Source organism: Scophthalmus maximus, chromosome 14 (assembly GCF_022379125.1).
Source record: "Scophthalmus maximus strain ysfricsl-2021 chromosome 14, ASM2237912v1, whole genome shotgun sequence".
NCBI lineage: Eukaryota > Metazoa > Chordata > Actinopteri > Pleuronectiformes > Scophthalmidae > Scophthalmus > Scophthalmus maximus.
In genome coordinates this window covers 687,501-710,000 of record NC_061528.1, presented here as the reverse complement: position 1 = coordinate 710,000, position 22,500 = coordinate 687,501, and the positions used below count along the sequence as shown (strand labels likewise).

Genomic DNA, 22,500 nt, shown 5'->3' with positions numbered 1-22,500 from the left:
CGGACTCTCTTACAGCTGCTGGAGGAGATTCTCAGAATCCGCGTGTGCGTGAAGAGGATGAAGATCATCGGGAGAAGAACGATGTTCAGCAACAGGAATATGGAAAGAGCCACGGAGCGCTCGCGCTGCAGCGTGCAGACGGTCGTGTCACAGAAGAGTCCGTTCAGAGCCAAGTGACACTCTGATATTCAGAAACCAGACATCCAGCAGCGTCAGCTCACACACGGGAACCAGCCAGGCCGACGCCAGAACCCCTTCACGGTTCTCCTCCTCACGAGAGTTGGACACTGCAGAGGTCCACACACGGACACGCATCTGTCGTAGGCCGACAGCAGCAAGAACTCTGCGGTGGCCAGGGTGTAAAACACAGACGCCGGAAGAGACGCGGCGCAAACGTGGTGACCTGGGTCTCAGACAGAAGGTCGACCAGGAGCTGGGGGAGATGGTGACGCTGTACAGAACAGAGTTCAACAAAGCTGCGATGAAGATGTATTTCTGCAATTCCACATATCCATCGAAAGTTATCTATGTTACATTCAGTCCATCAGGATATTCTGACAGAAACCCACATAATGATGGAAATATAATAATGTATATACATTAATACAAATGATCAGACAGAACCGACCATCAGGCCTCATGAGAACCAGCAGTTGAGCGTCATGTACACTTCATACAGTTTAAATACTATTATTGGGTATTAAAAAGGCAGAATACCCTCAGCTCCTGAAGTGAGCAGCAGCAGAATGGATCAGTTTAAATAATCAAATTGTTTATTATCAGCACATCTGAATCGAATCTGATCTATTAACTGACTAGAACTATACATCTATTGACTAACTACATAGAAGTAATGGATTCACATTGCGCGCCAAGAAGTCTACGTGAGTCACATGACGCGCTGGGCGAGCCACACCCCCTCATGACGCAGACCCTCCTGGCCTGATGATTGGCTGATTCAAAAAACAAAGATGGCGCGTACTCACAGAGACACACGCTCCGAGGAAGAGGTCGGACCCGCCCGTGTTCACCCCCGTTCATCAGGATCCAGGTAATGTGATCCACACCTCGTCCCCCGGTCCCGGTCCCGGGACCTGCAGGTAGAGTCGGGCGGCACCCGGCGCACACGACACAGCTTCAAACCGGACAGGAGGTGTCACTCCTACTGACTTTTGCGGGACCTAAATCTGACCGGCGGCAGATCCAAGCTCCTCCTGTATAGAGACTGTATTTATATAATAATATGATATATGTATATACATATCGTCAATGGTATATGGTCAATGTTGTGGACAGATCTTCCTTTGTCGAGGTCTCGGTTGTTTTACAAAATGATTAATCGAGTGGGACTTGAGGGTCAGTTCTGTCTCCTGTCCACTAGAGGGAGACACACACACACACACACACACACACACACACACACACTGCCACTCCTGTGTCCTGGACTCTGCTATTTTACACCAGGGCTGCAACTAACGATAATTTTCATCATCCATTAATCTGTCGGTTATTTTCTCGATCAGTTGTTTGGTTCATAAAATGGTGAAAAATGTGGATCGTGTTTCCCAAAACCCCAACATGATGATTTGTTTTGTTCACACCAAAGATCTGCAGTTACTGTCACAGAGGAGCAAAGAAACCAGAAGATTTCACACTTAAGAAGCTGAAATCAGAGAAGTTTGACTTTTTCATCATGAAAAACTACTTGAACCGATTAATCGATTATCAAAAATAGTTCCCGATTGATTTAGTAGTCGATTACTAAACGGTTAACTGTTGAAGCTCTTAATGTATATACAGTTATGTGCAATGTTTCCTCTCTTCTGAAGAGGCGCTGTCGAGCTGCTGTTCTGCCCCACGGCATTCTGGGAGTCTGGGGTTGTGTCGCTCTGGACGACCACAGACATTCGCTCCTCAGCATGAATGAAACGCCGACACACTGGATCCTCTGCTCGATGTTTAATGATGAGACTGTTGCTGTGAACAACATCCTGTGTGTGATGTTTGGTATAATAATGTATATACAGTAATACAAATGATCAGACAGAACCGACCATCAGGCCTCACGACAACCAGCAGGTGAACGTCATGTACACTTCATAAAGTTTATTTCATACACTGATATGGATATTGGATATTAAAAAGGCAGAATAAAAAAATGTTCAGTACAGATGTCATAAAATGAATAAGTTTGAATTGATGTGATTTTTTTTTCATGCAAGAAGCTTCAGGTGGTTACATGTAGTTATAATACAGATGACATACAGATATCATTTTTTGTGACTATGACAACCATATAAGATTCACTGTAGGACTTTAAAGGGATAATCCACATTTCAGGATCAGCACGTGTGTCTGGACCAGTTAACAGGAACATAAACGTGTTGTTGAAGCTGAGTGATGGTTTGTGAAGTCAAAGACACAAGGTTTAAACAAGTTTCACCTCATAAAGCATTTCTTGATCAAGTCTACGACGTCTGAGGTCGGATGGAAAACGTCGTGGAGACATTGGTCTCGACTCGACTCGACAACCGATCGACTCCACAGTCACTGAGCCCAGGACGACACCTGGAGAGAAGAGGCTGCGTCTGAACCTCACACAGGAAGTGTCAGGCGCTGAGCAGGTGTGTGTCTCTTTAACAACTGTTAAGTCTTCCTTCCATCCATCTGTGTTTCTAAGAAGGCATCTCTTAGTTTTAGTCATAGACTGTAAATAAAGATGAACAAGATGTCAGCATCAAAAAGTGAAGTCAAATCATCACGATCGCCCCCTGGTGTCTGGCTGCGGTACAGGTCAAAGTTAGCTTCCACATCATCATCATGTCAAACAAAAGTTGTCTGTGTGAACGGTACAAACAGTAAAAATACAAAACTAACAAACAGGAACTGATGTTTGAAGGCATTTTAAATTCAATAGGATTAAAGTAACAGTATGATAGAAAATGACAACATGTAGCTACGTGGTCGTGGACCAGTTTGACATCACAATGTTGTCTTTTATGCGAAAATGGTTAAAATATTAGTCGTGTCACAAAATCAAAGTATAGAACAAAACAACTTGTCTTTACAAAATCACTCATTCAGAGAAACTATGGACTGATCAGATGCTTTGTATTAATAAATATTGTTTTAATTAAAGGTTTTGCTTCGTTTAAGGAAATAAGAAAAAAAAATGAGTGACACTTAACCGTTTGATAACTACGTCCTGGTTCTGCAACATCACCAAACTCCATTCAGAAATCTGAAATTTAAAAATATTCAACTTCAATTAATCGTACTTACTACTCAACATTTCACTCACGACTTGATACATATACTTTTTAAAATAACATGAATAATATAAATTGTTATAAACTAAGGATCCATGTTAGAACCCAGATCATCACTTGTGTGGATTTAAATAAACTATTTCATTGTCAGCGTCTTCAACTCCAGTTTATAATGTGGATACTAAAATAAAGTGCTTTGCACCAGGTGGATATACTGTAGATGCTGAAGTTACCAAACCATATGAATGTGGAACACGTTCTCAACACAATCCTTCTTCCATTCACACTTTCAGACTCTGCCAGACGATCAGAGAAGCATCAGACTGATCCAACTGGAGGGATTCAGTGACTAACAGCAGAACATGTCAGAGTTCAGACAGATGCATCCTCTTCAAACCAACCAGAACAGAGGCAGCGTTGCAGCCATCGGCACCGTTGATGTTGCAGAGGTTGTTCGTGGCCGAGGTTTGAAGGTTTTGATGAGCTCTTCAAGACCGTGGCTCATGTTTTCATTTCTTTTCCTTTCAACAAACTTTCCAAAAACTCTACTGGACTTCCTCTGTCCTGCCGGACCTGTCAGGGTGGTGACAGCAAAACCTCGCAAGGCAACTCATAGAGGAAAGAATTAATATCATATAACTCTTCTGAGCCAAACAGGAGGAGGCGTCACAAGCTGACTGCATAGCTCGAATCAGTGTGAAGTAAAATCTCTAATAATCATATTAGACAAAGACACAAACATAAAGAAGAAATGTCCTAAATTAGTGATAAGTCAGTGATTCATCTGTAATTGCACTAGACGTCCCTTTTTATAATGATTCCTAAATAACTGACTTTGTTTAAGGTGCATAAAAGAATCTGACATTTGACTTGACTGACCAGCGACTCACTACATCTACCAGCCACAAGCCGAGTCACAGCAGGAGTCCAAACATCTCCAAGAGAGGAGCTTCCTTCGCCTCACCACCAACAGAAACACATTTTGAAGTGTCAGGCAGGATCATGACCACATGCATCTACATCCACAGGCAACAAGAAGAACTGGCCAGATTTTGGTTTTCAAGACTTTGTGCGAGTTCAGTCCTCCAACAGAGTCAACGACAAGAATAGCTGACCCTGTTGAAAGACCAAGGCGTAGTCTGTGGAATCAAACGTATTCCACTCAACAACCAACAGAGACCAAGGCTCCTTCCGGTAGCAACTGACCAAAAGACTCACTTGAGTCACAACAGGAGCCAATCGTCCAGAGGCAAGAGGATCAGACTTCCTTCACGTGACCACCATCAGAGACGCCATCTACCTTCAAGAATCCTGGGTTTCTCTTGTAGGGTAATGGCCAAGCCTCAGAACTAATGCCCAATCCACCAGTGACACAAGACGAGTTACAACATGAGCCAATAAACCTAAGCAACAGGAAATATTTGAGACATTAAGGGCATTTGTGCTACGTGGTATTGTAAAGACTGATCGGTTGAGGTCAGGTGGTAACAGGAGAGAGCCAGTTGGCACTAATAAAAGTTTTCAGGCGAGTGTTTTGAACAATCCCAGCCCTTGGTTTGGAACAACTCCTTCAGTTTGTTGGAGATGAAGTTTTTCGTGGGCCTCTTCCCCTGAACGAACCTTGATCTCTTCTCCACAATAAAATCGAAGGAAGACAAAGAAGTGAAAAAATGAATCTGCTCTCCTTTAAGTAAAAGGAAATCTCAAACATTAGAAGCGAGTCATCCCATCAGGCTTGGACGTTGTGGTCGCCGTGTGTCCGCCGCCACCAACCAAAAAGACCGCCATGCTGGATTTTGACTGGTTGATTTTGGGAACACTTCCTGCTCTATGAGGACCAGGAGAAACGTGGGTGTGGCTGCTGCTGATGTCAATGGTGTTGAACTCGAAGTCCGGGTCGAGAGCCGTATTCGTGGAAACAACCCATGAGGCTGGACGCCATTTTTTCAGCGTGTACGGTGTCTTGACACGACATTTGATTTTCTCTCCTGAAGCACTATGGCTGCTGTTGTCTGTCAGAGAAACATCATCTGAGGAGCAGAGGAGACGGAAAGACAGAAATCTCATGGATGTATTTAAAGAATTAAAATCACGGGTCATACTGTTTATCTTTAGCACAGGTGTACCGACCCCACTGGAAGTTACTATAGTGTGAATCTCAACTCACCTGAGGAGGACCTGAAGGATGACGACAGGTCCAGAGAACGGGGACGCTCGGGCCTCCTGGCTCTGGGCTGGTTCACCTGATCTGGAGCTGAAGCTTCATGCAGATCTGTGGTGTCGGAATTTTGAGATTCCAAAACATGAGTTTCTGGAGCTGGAACCTCTACGGGGCAAGCTTCCAGGTTCCCAACAGGAGATTCTGGATCTTCGGCTGTAGCTCTCAGAGTTCCTGCAGGGGAAGGTTCCCGGTCCTGGGTTAGGGTATGTAAATCTACGACTTTTGAAGCTGAGGCCGACACTTCAGATGCTCGGTCTTGTGCTCGTGAACGAAGAAGAGAAGCCTTTGGATTCTGGGTTTCTCCAGAGGCCAACACTGGTTCTGCACTAAGGGGTTTCTGGAGACATGGCCCTGTATCTGAGCCATGACCTCTAACCTCAGCAGTGGGAGGGGCTTGTGGTGTGGAGGTGTGGCCAGATGTAGCTACTGAAAGCAACATTTTATTTTCCAGATTTGAAAGTGGAACATCAGCGGGAGATCTGCTGATCTTTAGACCTGCCCCGGGTGGCTCCGGTGTGATGATGCCTCTGTCCTGAATGACCGCTGAACCTCTCATTCTTTCAGGTTTGACCTTTGAACCCTGGATCTTGACCCCTAATGCCAACGCGATGCTGTTGTTGTTGTTGTTGGAGTTCGAGCCTCGTCCTGACAGGACGTTTCCAGCCTGTGTCGGATGATGTGGACGAGGAGGGGATTGGCTCTCGGCGGGAGGCTGTTCTCTCCTCAGCAGTGGTTCGTGTTCATCAGGACTGAAGTTGAGAAGGTTCAAATCGCCGTCTCGTTCTCTGATCATCCCTCCTCCCTCCCTGTCGTCGTCGTCCTCCAGGTGTGGTCCTGCCGGGTTGGTTCGACCTCCGCCTATCAATCCATTCATCACCAGGGTGGGGACCCCGACGTTACAGCTGCTGGTGACCACCGTTCTTGAGGTGACTCGGTTCACACTTGCAAAACTGCCTCTTGTGCTGGTGTTGTTGGTCACCGTGGTAACCAGGTGGGGCTCCACTGCTGCTGCGACTGTTACTGTGTTCATCTTAGCAACGCCCGTTTCCACCTGAAACACAGTACAGTCTGAATTAGAGACGTAATAAACTATTAGGGTTTGTGATTGATGAAATACCAGACCACAAAGGATATAGATGGAAACATCTTCCAGAAAGAATAGACCGAAGGTTGACCGAAAAACCTGAACATTAAAATGAGGGGGCTAGAAACCAATATGTCAAGTTTTCAAGGGCCACACAGGATCCATGATGGTGAGATTTCACATCTTCAGTGATCGCTAGACAATGTAAAGATATTGATTATGTTCTTCTGAGAACTGCCAGGACTTATGGCACCATGATCTGCCCTTATATGGTTAATGAGTCAATAGAAAGTCACTGATAGTCAAAGACCCCATTAAGACGCTTCTACCTCGTGTGATCAGATCCTACCTGTCGGCTGTTTGACTTGAGCTTTCCCAGCTTCAGTCGAGAGGAGGCAGAGGAGGTCTTCTTGGTTTTGGGGAGGAAGTGGAGGCTTGTGGGTCTCTGGGGTAAGTTCTGCTGTTTGGGGAGGGGGTGGACAGCGGAGGAAGGAGGGGCATCAATGCCACCAAGACCCCCAAGTTCCCCTCGAGGAGTCGACACAGAGTTGTTTGCCTGGTGGAACCACGGGAACAGATCTCAGCTCACTGTGCGTTCAGCAGCAGCCACATTACACGTATTCAGTGAGTTACCTCAGCGGTTTTACCTCCTGAGTGTGTAGAGTCTGGTGGAACAGCAGGTCGGTACTGAAATGTTTCTGTGAATGTTCCATCAAGTTTTCATCAGAAGTTTCCTTCACGTTCTTATCGACCTGTAGAGACAGACATCGTGAACAATGTGGACACTGACGTGGTCTGAAGTTGGCACGTGGAAACACATTTAAAAGTGAAAACCTCTTTTGGGTCGAGCTTCGTGGCCTCCAGGTCGTCCTCCGTCAGCTGCAGGCACGCTGGGACAGCGGACAAAGTGCCACCTGGAGGACGCAGGCGACAAGTACAACACTTCACACACTGGTCATGTTCCCCAGTTGCTGCTTCCTGGACTTTCTCGGACTTTTCCTCTGATGCCACCATGAAGGTGAGGGGTGGCTCATACGTTCATGTTCTCCGTAGGTTGAACCGTAATAACTTTGGTGATCCCCTGAATTTTAATCTAGCACCATCATCAGGTCAAAGAAGACATTTCCATCGCTTTACCTAAAGTTTAGTGCTAGTTAGTTAGCTAAAAGGCTAACAAGAGGATAATGGCTGTGAGCTCTGCTTGATCTGTCATGAGCTTTCTGAAGCATCAGTGAGCGACTCACCGGCCGGTTCAGACTCTGAGACGGTGCAGAGGACGGTGGAAGGCGTCAGGACGTCGGAGGTGGACGACCGAGCTTGACTCTGACAGTGAGACAGACAGAGAGAGAGAGAGGGATGAATAAGAAATAATGAAAATAAAATAAAGTTACTTTTCTCCGTATGTTCGTACGTACCTGCTGCCGTTCATAGTTTATAGAGTTTCTGTTTTTCTCAGCTCCTTCTGATCCACCAGTCGCTGCTGCAGGATGTGCGTCCGGCTGGAAATTTTTGACCACGCCCACCTGCAAATCCTCAATGTAGGAAGAGGCGGAGCCAACCTGAGGAGTCCACCTGCCATGAGACAGATTCCTGAGAGAAGAGAGAGAAATCAGGAATCCTTTATTTACTGTGTGTGTGTGTGTGTGTACCTGTGTTTGTGTATATTTGTGTGAGTGAGTGAGTGACTGAGTGAGTGTGACTGAGTGTGTGTGTGTGTGTGTGTGTGTGTGTGTGTGTGTGTGTGTGTGTGTGTGTGTGTGTGTGTGTGAGTGTGTGAGTGAGTGAGTGAGTGAGTGAGTGAGTGAGTGAGTGTGTGTGACTGTGTGTGACTGTGTGTGTGTGTGTGTGTGTGAGTACCTGTGGTTGTGTATGGCGGTGTGTGTAACCAGGAGTGTGAGTTCTGCCAGTCTCTCCTCTGCACACTGAGCGGTGAGTCGAGCCTCGGCGTCCTGATCCCAGCAGTCCTCCATCGTCTCCTTCAGTGAACGCAACACCTGAACACACAACAACACAAAGTCGGTAACAAACTGTCGGCACAACACTTTCAATGAATTATGAAAATCAAACTTGGATTTGACAGAAACACTTACCGGGCTGTTCTCCTTCCAAGTGTCGGGGAACAGCGGTCGGTATTTCTCTCTGGCGACGAGGATCTGCATCTCCTCGAAGCTCGGATGATTCCCGAGCTCCGCCTGGTACGCCAGCTGGTACTCTGGGACCGTTTCACCTTGACACACGGACGAAGGATTTCAAATGTGTGTGACGTGTAGCGTGTGACGTGTAGCGTGTGACGTGTAGCGTGTGACGCGTAGCGTGTGACGTGTTGAGTCACCTGGGAACAGGTCGGAGCACCTCCTGAAGCTCTCCCAGTAGACGAGGCCCAGAGCGTAAACATCCACCTGCTTCAGCGCTGACTCACAGTCTCTGAGGTTCAGAGCTCCGCCCAGTACCTCCGGCGCCATGTACCGCACCGTCCCCACCTGCACACAGACGGACTGCACCTTTCACTCCACCTGCTGTTTGGTTTTTACACCTGCACCGTCATCGACGTCACGTGAACTGACCTCAGATATAGCCACGGTGTCATCGTCTCCGGGGCAACAGGCGCGGTGTCCCGTCAACCTCATGGACAGCCCGAAGTCAGCGAGGACGCAGGACAGGTCGGGTCGGACCAGGACGTTCCTGCTGGTGATGTCTCTGTGGGCCACGGCCGGTTTGTACTGGTCTGAGTGGGACGCAGGAGAGAGACTGTGTGTTACTCCTCGGCTGTAAATAGTCCCTGAGTCGGACAGAAGAGACGACAGACGAACCTCCTCGGTAGAGCTCCGTGTGCAGGAAGGACAGACCTCTGGTCGCACCATGACACATCCTGCAGCACGTCAACCAGTCCACCGTGTGGACAGACAGGTACTGAGACAGACAGCCCTGAGGGACAGACAGACAGGGCATCAGAGACAAATACTTCCCACGGATGTCACACACCCAAAAGGATTTTGAGAACATGAACAATGACCAAAAACTTCCCTTTCTTCCTGCTGGTGAAATTCCACAATGTTCAAACCATAAAACCATAAAGACTCAACCTGCACTGAACATCTGACCTGTACATAGACTCACTGTACATACACGACACAAACACGGTGTGTACACAGTCCTTATTTAAACTTGATACTGCCATGTTTACACTTATATATTTGATCTTGATTTATGTTTAACCATGTATATAAAGCTCCATATACAAATAACATGTTAACTGCTATTATGTATGTACATTGTTATTTTCATTTTTTTTTTACTCTGAGCTGCTTAAAGAATGATGAAGAACATGTGATATTCATATGACCTGGACTAACTGTGTGTGTGTGTGTGTGTGTGTGTGTGTGTGTGTGTGTGTGTGTGTGTGTGTGTGTGTGTGTGTGTGTGTGTGTGTGTGTGTGTGTGTGTGTGTGTGTGTGTGTGTGTGTGTGTGTGTGTGTGTGTGTGTGTGTGTGTGTGTGTGTGTGTGTGTGTGTAAGTGTGTGTAACAGTGTGTACTTATAAACAGGAAGCTGAAATTGTTTATGTAAGCTAGAGATAAGTTGTTAACTTTGTGTGTGTGTGTGTGTGTGTGGCTCCACACAGGAAGCAGCAGGCGCCGTCTCTTCTTCCCGAAACAATAACAGGACGAGTTGAGTCGACGCTAATCAATAATCTACTTCATTCCCCTTATTTCATATCCAGAGGTTGTTCTACAGTTAAAACTAAGTGTTGGCTGCAGAGTTCGTGATGATGTGAATTCAGAATGAAGCTAAAGTTAGCATCGGGCAGCTAACGCTGATCGCTCGCCCTCTTACGTGCGGGTAGAGCTCCATGACGATCAGGAGCTCCGGCTGTCCGTCGGCCGCCGTCCTCTCGTCGGCCGTCAGGAAGCGGCTGATGTTGTCGTGCAGCTGCAGCAGCGGGAGGCGGTAGATGGCACACTCGTTGACGAAGTTCTGCCAGTTGGCCACGCTGAAGAGTTTGGCGGCCACGCAGCGCTCGCCGAGGCTTCCGCGAAACACCGCGCCGTAACGGCCTCGACCAATCAGCTGCCAGAGAGGATGGACAGAGAGAGACGGACTCAGAGGTGTTCCTCAGGGTACAATTCTAGATCCTCTAAAATACAAAAATGTAACGTTTCTACTACATTCACTTTAAATATTTTCATTGGCTGTTTTGTTTATTGTCGTCACGGGACAATCCACCAATTTACATTTTTAAAGTCATATTACTCATCTAATAACAACATGTATATAATCTTTTAGTCTTCAAGGCTCAACACAAAAACCCTGACTCATCTCAGTGATGTCACAGTGATGTCATCATACCTCAACCAGGTAAAGAAAAAGAGTTCAAACTAGGAAGAAGGGTGAGTCGGTCCAACGTGAGCAGTGGTTCAGTACATCATCCATGAAACTCAGGTCTGTAGCAGGGGTCAGGGGTCAGATTTACCTCCAGCAGTTTCAGGTCGTCTAGGTCGACAGCGGACTCCGTGTTCCCCGCCTCCATCACATCCAGAGCTGACAGAGTGTGTTTCTGTTTCCCTGAACACATACACGGTATTAGTGCTTATTAATTATTGTTATTAATCTTGTTAAAGTGTGTGTGTGTGTGTGTGTACTTTTCATCATGCGGTATCCCAGGAACAGCGCCATGATGAGAATGGCTGCTATGCCAACAGTCACCAGGGCGACAAGCGCCATCTCCTCCCGCCTCAGCGGCTGCTGACCTGTGGGGCGGTGATGTCATCATTAACAAGCAGCCGTGACATCATCACTCGCACGGAGACGTGACATCGAGAAATCTTCTCACCTGTCTGTCTGCCGTCCAGCCTGTCGCTCTTCTTCATCTGCCTCAGCGCAGGCGTGTGCGATGTGGGCGGGGCCTCTACTAAGTTGGTGTTGCAGAGGTCTCGGCTGCAGCAGCAGAAGCGGAAGGTGCCATTCTGGATCTGAGAGGGCGTCCCCGTTACCAGGCAACGGTCACCGACACACTCCTGCTCGTCCCCGATGTGAGTCCAACAACCTGGAGGGAAAAAATACTTTTAAATGTCTGGAGTCACTACACCAGGTACTTCAGGGCTTCAGTGACCCGCACACTCATAAATATCAGATGAAACAAAAACAAACGTGAATCAGACACTGTCATGTTGTAGACGGACAGGTGTGGATTGATGAATAAAAATGTCCGGCTCCGGGGCCTCGTCCTGAAGTCGCTGTCTCACCTTGCTGCACCAGCTGCATCACACCGTCTTCTCTCTTTCTCCACAATCCAAAGCAGCGGGAGCCGTGTCTGCAGAGGACGGTGCCGTTCTCTCGCACCACTCCCCGCAGCTCATTGGTTGGTCCGCTGTGAGGCTCCGCCCCCTGCAGGTTGTCAGTAAAGGCACACTCTGTGTCCTGGGACTGAAGACCTGCACACAGACAGATGGACGGACAGACACAGACAGACGGTCAGACAGATGATGATGCGTGGTGTCGTTTTGTGGCGTCGCAGAGCCGGTAGGGAACAACACAGCTGCAGGGGGCGGGGCCTCAGGCACAACTGTCCCAACATCACATCACGTCCTCTGAACGTCTCGTAGAGCTGAATCTGCACTTAGGTTCAAACTAACATCACCACAGGATTTTTAAAATCATTTTCATGTAAATCCGGTGAACCTGAATGACCCAGTGACTTTTGCCTCAGGCGCCATCCACAGGTCAAACGCTGCCTTCAAACGTCGTCTCTTCACTGAGGTCACGAGGACTGAGGGAGTTCAAGTTTCTGAGCTTTCAGCTTCACCCCCGCCCCCCCCCCAACTTTCTGGAGCCAGGAGGAGTCTCACTGTTTAGTCTACGGTAACACACACACACACACACACACAATGAGAGGTGGAGTGTGTGTGTCTACATCTTATCAACTACATCACAACTAAAACACAAAAACTGGAACAGACTGGCTGGCGTCTTTGTGTGTGTGTGTGTGTGTGTGTGTGTGTGTGTGTGTGTGTGTGTGTGTGTGTGTGTGTGTGTGTGTGTGTGTGTGTGTGTGTGTGTGTGTGTGTGTGTGTCATAATTTCCCGGAAATGATTCATTAAGTGAACAAAGTGTGTGAGAGCTGGAGCTAGTGCATCATGGGAACATTCAGTCTTTGAGCTGTGCTAACAGTTCCGCTCTGTTTCCGTCCTTGTGCTAAGCTAGGCTAACAGGTCCCCCTGTTTCCGTCCTTGTGCTAAGCTAGGCTAACAGTTCCCCCTGTTTCCGTCCTTGTGCTAAGCTAGGCTAAATGAATCAGGCCTGTGGTGAGTGACGTGAGGACGATGATGATGGAACTGACCGGTCACAGCAGGCGGCAGCAGCAGCAGCAGGACACACAGACGCAGTGAAACTGCCGACTGAGCTCTGTGCACAGCGGCCATGTTGGATCCACCTGACAGGTTTGACTGTGTCACACGAGCACGGACACACAGATGGACATCACAGATCCTGGGTCAGACGACACTCGACATCTGCGTCTGTGAAAACACACAAATCAAAGTCTCTGTAACAGACACTCACCAGGGGCCCGGCGGGGCCAAGGTCCGGGTTCCTGGGCCCCCGGGGGTCAGCACTGCTGATACTTTGAATACATGAAGCCGATAATACTTGTGTACTTTTACTTTGAATAGAATAATTATTTTTTATTTTTACTGAAGGATCTGGATACTTTGTCCACCACTGACTGATGCAGTACTCAGAATACTGTGTGTGTGTATATATATATATATATATATATATCATCTCTAACCTATACATATCATAAGATCCATCCTACACAGATCAGATCCCGCCTGATATTGATTTTTGAGGCTGATATCGATTTCAAGGTGTAAAACAATGGTCTCAGATGTGGTTATCAAACATTCATGATGAAATGTATAATTCGGGCTCTGTATGATATTTGTTGAATACGTCATTAACATCTGGATCTAGCGTTAAAATGACGTCACAGACACGGTGACCTTCACTGTGTCACATCACCTGGAGGCGCGTGTCCGCAGGTACATGACGGCGGCACGAGGCTGCAAGGGAGTGGCGCGCGCGCGCACACACACACACACACACACACACACCGCGGTTCTTACCGGTGAGGAAGACTCGGCTCTGCAGGAGGAGATGAAGCAGCCTGTCTGTGGTTCTGCTCTTATCCCGGCTCGGCTCGACTCGACTCGGCTCAGCTCGGCTCTGTCCGGTCCGGTCCGGTCCGGTTCGGTTCGGTTCGGTCTGGACTCACCTCTCGGGTTCTGATCCGGATCAAACCTCAGGTTTGTTGAGCAGCATCAGAAGATCCAGAGAAATGAAGCAGCGCTGCTTCACCACGTCCAGACTGTCAAACTAAGAGACTGCAACGAGCTTCACTTCCGGTTTGCCTTTTCAAATTAAAGCTTGAGCGTCAGAATACGATATTTATTATTGTTAATGTTTCTTATGCAGAGGCATTTATTTTTGTATTCTTATTCAATATTCATCAACATGTTTCTCTTTTACTATACTTTATTCTTATAAAATCCTTACTTTCATCAAATGTTTTTATATCAACGTTTTTCTTTTATTTTGTACATTGAGGTGTTTGGTGAACTCAAACCCTGCTCTCTTATTTTGAAGTAACGCCACTTCCTCTCTGTCTCTGTGGTCACATTTAATTACTTTGTGTTCTGACGAGGAGACATTGCGCAGTGACACCTAGTGGCCACGAGGCCTCACTGCAACTTCAGTCGTTTAATTTGACAGGACGTGAAGTGAGAGAGAACTTCCTGTTTGTCTGAAGTCAACAACATCTCTCTAACATCTGTCCATAAAATCTGTCTATAACATCTGCCTATAACATTTATAACATCTGCCTTTAACATCTGTACATAAAATCTGTCTGAACATCTGTCTATATCACCTGTCTATATCACCTGTCTATAACATCTGTCTACAACATCTGTCTATATCACCTGTCTATAACATCTGTCTATAACATCTGTCTACAACATCTGTCTATATCACCTGTCTATAACATCTGTCTACAACATCTGTCTATATCACCTGTCTATAACATCTGTCTAACATACGTCTTTAACATTTGTCTATATCACCTGTCTATAACATCTGTCTATTACATCTGTCTATAACATCTGTCTATAATATCTATCACATCTGTCTATATCACCCGTCTATAACATCTGTCTACAACATCTGTCTATATCACCTGTCTAAAACATCTGTCTATAACATCTGTCTAAATCACCCGTCTATAACATCTGTCCACAACATCTGTCTACAACATCTGTCTATATCACCTGTCTATAACATCTGTCTATAACATCTGTCTAAATCCCCCGTCTATAACATCTGTCCACAACATCTGTCTATATCACCTGTCTATAACATCTGTCTATAACATCTGTCTAACATCCGTCTTTAACATTTGTCTATATCACCTCTCTATAACATCTGTCTATAACATCTAACACATCTGTCTATATCGCCTGTCCATTACATCTGTCTATAACATCTGTCAATAACATCTGAGCATATTCTTTCTATGACATCTGTCTTTATGGACTAAGGTCCAGTGTGGACAGAAACATTGAAAAGTTTCTTCTGTCCTGATGCCGATGAGGAACCAGGACAACTAACAGTCGGATGTGGCTGAGCGGTGGCTGCCCGCCCCAGTGAGGCAGGAGCTGGGGTGTCAGTGCCCAGAGTTCGAGTCCTGCTGGTTTTTCTCTTCACATTTAACTGAGTGTATGAAAATAGAGAAACTTCAGCGGGGGCTGTCGGTCCGCCCCTGCTCCTCCTCCTCTTCCTCATCCTCCTCCTCCTCCTCCTCCTCTTCCTCCTCCTCCTCCTCCTCCTCTTCCTCATCCTCCTCCTCTTCCTCCTCCTCCTCCTCTTCCTCCTCCTCCTTCTCCTCCTCCTCCTCCTCCTCTTCCTCCTCCTCCTTCTGCTCCTCCTCTTCCTCTTCCTCCTCCTCGTTCTGCTCCTCCTCCTCCTCCTCTTCCTCCTCCTCCTCCCCCTGCTCCTCCTCTTCCTCCTCCTCTGATGAATGAGTTGATTGTTCAGGTGAAGCCTCAGTGGAGAACAGACGTTCTTCACGTCCTCCTTCATCTGTGTCCGTAGCAGAGAGGTGAGTTTGTTTTCTCTGACTTCACCGTCAACCGGCTCATTTACCAGATTGTTATTCAAGCTGAACGTTTCTTGCTGCGTTGGTAACGAACGGTCAGGTGGGCGGAGTCAGGCTGTGACCCGGGCTCCACGCGCCTCAGATGCGTTCATGTGTCCAGATGTTTGAGGAGAAGAAGAAATGTAGTGTAGAACCGACCGTAGAACAACATACGATGTGCTGAGTTCAAAGACTCTGTGACCACGTCACTGTTGCCAATTTAGCAACTTTCTCTGTCTATCTTTCAACTTTCTGGCAACTTTTCTTCTTTTTGTTTAAAAAGCAACTAGCAACAAGTTCAAGTTCTTTTGAAACATGACTCCAAAGTTGAAATGCTCATGTTTTACTTTTGAATGACACAAACATATTTTGTCTGTTTCGTCTCTGTAACATGAACTCAACAGGTTATTGTGTCTGTACTGTAGATTCATCCAACATGTTGACGTCACTGACTGTATATAAAGACGATTGGCGACTGTATATAAACACAATCACTAACTGTATATGAAGACGATCAGTGACTGTATATAAAGACGATCAGTGACTGTATATAAAGATGATCAGCGACTGTATATAAAGACGATCACTGACTGTATATAAAGACAATCAGTGACTGTATATGAAGACGATCACTGACTGTATATGAAGACGATCAGAGACTGTATATAAAGATGATCAGCGACTGTATATAAAGACAATCAGTGACTGTATATAAAGATGATCAGCGACTGTATATAAAGACGATCACTGACTGTATATAAAGACGATCACTGACTGTATATAAAGACGATCACTGACTGTATATAGAGACGATCACTGACTGTATATAAAGACGATCAGAGACTGTATATAAAGATGATCAGCGACTGTATATAAAGACGATCACTGACTGTATATAAAGACGATCACTGACTGTATATAAAGACGATCACTGACTGTATATAGAGACGATCACTGACTGTATATAAAGACGATCACTGACTGTATATAAAGACGATCAGAGACTGTATATAAAGACGATCACTGACTGTATATAAAGACGGTCACTGACTGTATATAAAGACGATCACTGACTGTATATGAAGACGATCAGCAACTGTATATAAAGACGATCAGCGACTGTATATAAAGACGATCAGTGACTGTATATAAAGACGATCCGTGACTGTATATAAAGACGATCAGTGACTGTATATAAAGACGATCAGCAACTGTATATAAAGATGATCAGTGACTGTATATAAAGACGATCAGCAACTGTATATAAAGACGATCAGTGACTGTATATAAAGACGATCACTGACTGTATATAAAGACGATCACTGACTGTATATAAAGACAATCAGTGACTGTATATAAAGACGATCACTAACTGTATATAAAGACGATCACTGACTGTATATAAAGACAATCAGTGACTGTATATAAAGACGATAAGCAACTGTATATAAAGACAATCAATGACTGTATATGAAGACGATAAGCAACTGTATATAAAGACAATCAATGACTGTATATGAAGAGGATCACTGACTGTACATAAAGATGATTGGCGACTGTATATAAAGTAAATGACTGGTCATATAAAGTGTGACTTCACATGTGGGAACAGCGTCGGGCCTCAGAGGATGTTTGTGAAACGCTCGACTGACGTGAAGGAATCTCCTCCGATTAAAGAGTCGGCCTGCAGATGAACCCTGGAGCATGATGGGAAGTTTTCTCTGACGCACTTGTGAACTTCCCTGAACTTTTCTGTCACAATATGCTGCGATAGTTTATTATATTTGATTGATCACATTAACTTTCTCATTAAAAATAAGTATGATCCTATATTTGGTGAATTGTTGACAGACTCGTCAGCCTGTCAGTCGACCGACACGACAACACGCTGATTCCTCCTCCGGTTTTCCGGCAGCGCTGAAAATTCAAATTCAACACGTATGCCGGAGTGTTTTGTCTGTTTTGGGCCACCGTATTCAACATGGCGGCGTACAAGGAAGTCAGGTCCACCAATGTCACCATAATGAACTCATTCAAAGTTGACGAAAAAACGTAGGTTCTTTGTTGCAGGTGATTATACAAATATGAACACAGTTATGGATAAAATATAAAAATCTGTGTTCACCAGTTCTGTAGCTTTAAGAACAATAAAGTTTTCTGTCAGTTTTCTGTTTGTGTTAAGGAGGTCAGGGGCCCTCGGGAGGTCAGGGGCCCCCGGGGCCAGATCTCCCCCTAGTGGTGACTGTTATAATTTCTGCTTCGATAGTCAGAGCCTCAAAGAGTCGTGTTGTTTCCCTCAGTCTGCGGTTGGGTCGGTCTTGACCCGTGTTCTGCAGGACGGAGGGTGTTTTCATGTGGAACCAGTGGAACCGTGAGAGAACCAGGGACGGAAACACTGGCTGTGTGTGTTTAATGATAAAACCTGTACTTCACACAGTGTGTGGGGCGGCTGCAGCCTTGTACGGCAGCGGGAGAATGTGAGCAGCATATTTGGTGTGTGACAGCAGACGGCTGCTGTTTGTTCAGTCTGGTCCTCAAACACAACACGAGCTCAGTCTGATGGACTGATGTCATCCCCTACAGAGCGCAACAGTGAGGTTACCACACTCATATTCTCCACTGACATTTTGATCATTAGCCATAATTTGATAACTACCAGAGGTCGACTCATCTGTCGAGCTGCGAGGTCGTGACACGATGGAACATGAACCTCTAGACGACGCGAGTCCGTCTGAAATCAACCTGGTTTTAAACCTTAGAACCCGACATCACAGACCTGCGACACTCGAACGCCTCCTCGAGTCAGAGGAACCACCAACCACGACTTCTGAGCTCCGAGATGTGAGTGGGCGCGGCCTGAGTTACTGCTGCCACTGACCTCTATGGTGGTTATACGCTTCACGTCACAAGACTCTGATCAACTATATAAACTCTACAGTGATGATGATGATGATGATGAAGGTTCAATTCAAGAAGAAGATAAACCTTTGACTTTTCTTCAGTTTGAGTCTAACGATTCATCTCGAAGCTGATCGTCTTGGCTCAGGATTAAAACTCATTATATAAAGATTTGATGTCAATGGAGAAAATGAACGGATGGTAAATTCACTTTCGGAACCGGAGCTGTTCAAAGAATTGGCAGAGTCACTGCTGCGCTCTATAAGACTTCAGAAACTTAGAAACAAGAGAAATCACGAGTCTGCAGAACCTCACAGACAATTTTCCTTGAGAGACACAGTTGACTGGATTCACGGCAAACAGCTGATCAGCGTCCGTTCAGTCGCCAGGTCACAGTCCGAGCAGTTGAGTTAGAGGTGAAACACGATGACCTGATGTTATACACATCTGAGGGAGGGAGGACCTCACCTCCTCCTGCTGCGGACGACTCGGTGAACCAGTGTCACAATCAGAACCAGCAGAGCGACGCAGAACTGAGGATCAGTTCATCTCCCATGTTCAGTGAGGAAACTCTCAAGATGTGAAGAAAAACAAATAGTTTGGTTTGTTTGTTACAGCGACGACGACGACACTTCAGGTCAGAGAGCACGAGGACTTTTCTCTGGTCAGCTGAGTGAGTGACTGACACACACACACACAAACACACACACACACAGTGAAGCTGAATGTTCCAGTCATGTTATTTCAACGTCAGTCTGTATTTTCTCTGTCCGACAGCAGGATGAGTGACGTGGCTCCATTGGCTTCCTGCAAGGTAACGGGCCCATCATCACCTGGATGTGGTTCCCGTGGCAACGAGCCTCCGGCCTTCGTCCTCCCTCCCCGCAATGCGCGGGTCGCCCTCGGGGGAGACGCCCGACTGGAGGGGAAGGTGAGACGATAAGTCATACTTTTCATCTGGGCAGCTTCACACACACACACACACACACACACACACACACACACCCCTTTGTGGTAAAGGAGATGTGAAAACTTGAAAACATGGCATTTGACTCTTTTAGAAGATGTTCACTGAGCAGGAGATGAACACAGGGATTAACATTTCTTCAGTCTCATGACCGACTGCATCCTCAGTCCCTCAGACGCACACACACACACACACACACCAGAAGGCAACATGTTTGGTGAAAGGAATGTTGTGAACGTACAATCCCACAGCACCTGAATGCATCGGCAGATCTTGAACAAGGAGAGTTAGTGATCTGCTGCAAGGCCTCATGGGAGTCGACTTTGGAGTCGTCCAACAGTTAAAACATCTGTCCATCACTAACTGCACACACACACACACACACAGACACACACAGACACACACACGTAAACATGTGCCTTTCATCTGGGTGCACATGAGCCCGAGAGGCGTCGACCCGCTAATCGAACCCCTGCGCTGTGTCTTGCAGGTGCGTGGTCATCCTGAGCCTCTGGTCACGTGGTACAGAGAGGGGAGGCCTGTGGTTGGTGGAGAGCACCATTGTGTTTTAGAGCAAGGTGGGCGGGGCACCTTCAGTCTGGTGGTGGGCGGAGTCAGAATGGAGGACCTGGGTTGTTACACCTGTCAGGCGACCAATCAGGCGGGGAGCAGACAGGTCACTGTGGAGGTCCTTCTGGAAGGTAACTGATCTGTAACCTGATCTGTCAATCATTCTGCTGCTTCTCTGATGCTCTCGTTTTTCTCCCCCTGCAGAGGATTCTGGGAAGAAGTTCGTCCTCCCGTCCTCCATGACACCAGGGTGAGCTCCTGACCTCTGACCCTGACCTCTACAGGAGCCGATGTGATCATCGCTGCTCTCTGAGATACGTTCATAAAGATGCAGTGAACAATGGAAACGGAGGACGACCTCCTGCTGCCTCGTCCTCTGTTATTCTTGTTCAACTCTTTGTTTTTTCTCTTCCCATGATTCCAGGTGCCGCTCTTCTGTCCTGGCCCTGGAGAAGAGGCTCAGCATTTGGGGCGAGAGTCCGCCCAAGTTCGTCAGCAAACCGAGCCGAGTCTACGCTGAGCTGGGCCAGAGCGGGAAGTTCACCGCCAAGGCAACCGGACGTCCGCAGCCCCGGGTCACATGGCACAAGGTGGGTTCTGTCACAGAGGGGGGCGGAGCTTGGGGCTGTTTGTTCTGCCTCAGAGGTAGGGGCTTCAGTCTTGTGTTTGTCTGTTCTGTCTCAGGAGGGGGCGGGGCTTCAGTCCTGTGAGCGGGTCAGTGTGTATGAGCGATGTGGCCTTCACTTCCTGGAGATCAAGGAAGTCTGTGTGGACGACGCAGGCAGCTACACGTGTTCGGTCACCAACAGCGCCGGGACAGCGACCGCCAGCGCAGAGCTCCACGTCCAGGGTGAGTCGACCAATGAGAGAGCAGGGTTTTATTGTATCACTTTGTGTGGAACATTTATGTTAGTGAGTTTCTGTCCTGACGTCTCGTTCTCAGGTGTTTCAGAAGACACGACCAGGTGAGTCGTCTCTTTCACCTGTTGACTGTAAATAAAGACGATCAGTGACTGTATATAAAGACGATCAGTGACTGTATATAAAGACGATCAGTGACTGTATATAAAGACGATCAGTGACTGTGTATAAAGACGATCACTGACTGTATATAAAGACGATCACTGACTGTATATAAAGACGATCAGTGACTGTATATGAAGACGATCAGTGACTGTATATAAAGACGATCAGTGACTGTATATAAAGACGATCAGTGACTGTATATAAAGACGATCACTGACTGTATATAAAGACGATCACTGACTGTATATAAAGACGATCACTGACTGTATATAAAGACGATCAGTGACTGTATATAAAGACGATCAGTGACTGTATATAAAGACGATCACTGACTGTAAATAAAGACGATCACTGACTGTATATAAAGACGATCAGTGACTGTATATAAAGACGATCACTGACTGTATATAAAGACGATCACTGACTGTATATAAAGACGATCACTGACTGTATATAAAGACGATCAGTGACTGTATATAAAGACGATCAGTGACTGTATATAAAGACGATCACTGACTGTAAATAAAGACGATCACTGACTGTATATAAAGACGATCACTGACTGTATATAAAGACGATCACTGACTGTATATAAAGACGATCAGTGACTGTATATAAAGACGATCAGTGACTGTATATAAAGACGATCACTGACTGTAAATAAAGACGATCAGTGACTGTATATAAAGACGATCAGTGACTGTATATAAAGACGATCACTGACTGTATATAAAGACGATCACTGACTGTAAATAAAGACGATCAGTGACTGTATATAAAGACGATCACTGACTGTATATAAAGACGATCAGTGACTGTATATAAAGACGATCAGTGACTGTATATAAAGACGATCACTGACTGTCACTGACTGTATATAAAGATGATCACTGACTGTATATAAAGACGATAATCCAGACACCAGGGGGCGATCATGATGATTTGGCTTCACTCTGGAGGAGCCGTCATGTCGTCCATCTTTATTCACAGTCTGTGGAACAATCTAAGGCTCCTACAGTTACAGGACTGTTATAGAGGTTTCACATGTTTGTCACCTCCAGAGTAGGAAACAACATCTGGAGCTGAAGGAAGATCTGGATTATTGGAGTAGTTTATATCCAACACATGGAGTTTAAGGATCGGAAATCCAAGCACAACTGTCAGAGAGGATTCTGTCTGTGGAGGACAAACCGAGTCGGTCAGCTCTACAGGAACCGTTTGAATCAGGTCTCCATTGTCTGTATTTACTGTCAGAGCTGAAACAAATCAAAGGTAA

General features: G+C 46.3%; 3 protein-coding genes and 1 pseudogene across 7 annotated transcripts in view; 2 read left to right on the top strand and 2 right to left on the bottom strand.

The window, feature by feature from the left end:
- LOC118283029 overlaps positions 1 to 1,907 on the bottom strand; it is a 2,142-nt pseudogene extending 235 nt beyond the window's left edge.
- LOC118282899 overlaps positions 1 to 1,978 on the top strand; it is a 3,058-nt gene extending 1,080 nt beyond the window's left edge. Inside the window, exons 1-2 of the mRNA XM_047337356.1 lie at positions 1 to 1,051; positions 1,830 to 1,978. The exon at positions 1 to 1,051 is cut by the window's left edge and continues 1,080 nt beyond it. The gene's annotated coding sequence lies outside the window, so the exon portion shown is untranslated. The remainder of the gene's footprint in view (positions 1,052 to 1,829) is intronic.
- Positions 1,979 to 2,086: 108 nt separating this feature from the next.
- On the bottom strand, positions 2,087 to 13,942 carry LOC118282887 (bone morphogenetic protein receptor type-2-like). 3 transcript variants are annotated; one of them, XR_007032133.1, is made up of 20 exons: positions 13,698 to 13,942; positions 12,911 to 13,088; positions 11,817 to 12,005; positions 11,405 to 11,617; positions 11,214 to 11,321; positions 11,045 to 11,136; positions 10,408 to 10,641; positions 9,385 to 9,499; positions 9,139 to 9,299; positions 8,907 to 9,054; positions 8,665 to 8,801; positions 8,432 to 8,568; positions 7,990 to 8,164; positions 7,819 to 7,897; positions 7,409 to 7,488; positions 7,222 to 7,326; positions 6,924 to 7,130; positions 5,437 to 6,541; positions 3,189 to 5,299; positions 2,087 to 2,707 (listed from the first exon to the last, which is right to left on the bottom strand). XR_007032133.1 is itself a non-coding variant. In XM_035604417.2 (19 exons), exons 2-19 carry the CDS (start codon positions 12,990 to 12,992, stop codon positions 4,980 to 4,982), a joined length of 3,687 nt encoding a protein of 1,228 aa, XP_035460310.2. In that variant the 5' UTR covers positions 12,993 to 13,088; positions 13,698 to 13,942; the 3' UTR covers positions 2,087 to 4,979. The 3 variants fall into 3 exon arrangements, 2 of the variants coding, with proteins under 2 accessions (XP_035460310.2, XP_035460311.1); XM_035604417.2 differs by having other exon boundaries at positions 2,087 to 5,299; XM_035604418.2 differs by lacking the exons at positions 2,087 to 2,707; positions 3,189 to 5,299 and having other exon boundaries at positions 6,401 to 6,541; positions 7,208 to 7,326.
- Positions 13,943 to 15,675: 1,733 nt separating this feature from the next.
- Positions 15,676 to 22,500, top strand: part of mylka (myosin, light chain kinase a) — a 35,842-nt gene continuing 29,017 nt past the window's right edge. For 2 of the 3 annotated variants that reach the window (XM_035604408.2, XM_035604407.2), the window contains exons 1-8: positions 15,676 to 15,727; positions 19,279 to 19,334; positions 19,439 to 19,592; positions 20,119 to 20,329; positions 20,403 to 20,448; positions 20,623 to 20,788; positions 20,883 to 21,048; positions 21,142 to 21,163. In XM_035604408.2, coding sequence (XP_035460301.2) covers positions 19,443 to 19,592; positions 20,119 to 20,329; positions 20,403 to 20,448; positions 20,623 to 20,788; positions 20,883 to 21,048; positions 21,142 to 21,163 — 761 coding nt within the window. In that variant the 5' untranslated portion in view covers positions 15,676 to 15,727; positions 19,279 to 19,334; positions 19,439 to 19,442. The remainder of the gene's footprint in view (positions 15,728 to 19,278; positions 19,335 to 19,438; positions 19,593 to 20,118; positions 20,330 to 20,402; positions 20,449 to 20,622; positions 20,789 to 20,882; positions 21,049 to 21,141; positions 21,164 to 22,500) is intronic. The other variant, XM_047337192.1, reaches the window with a different exon arrangement.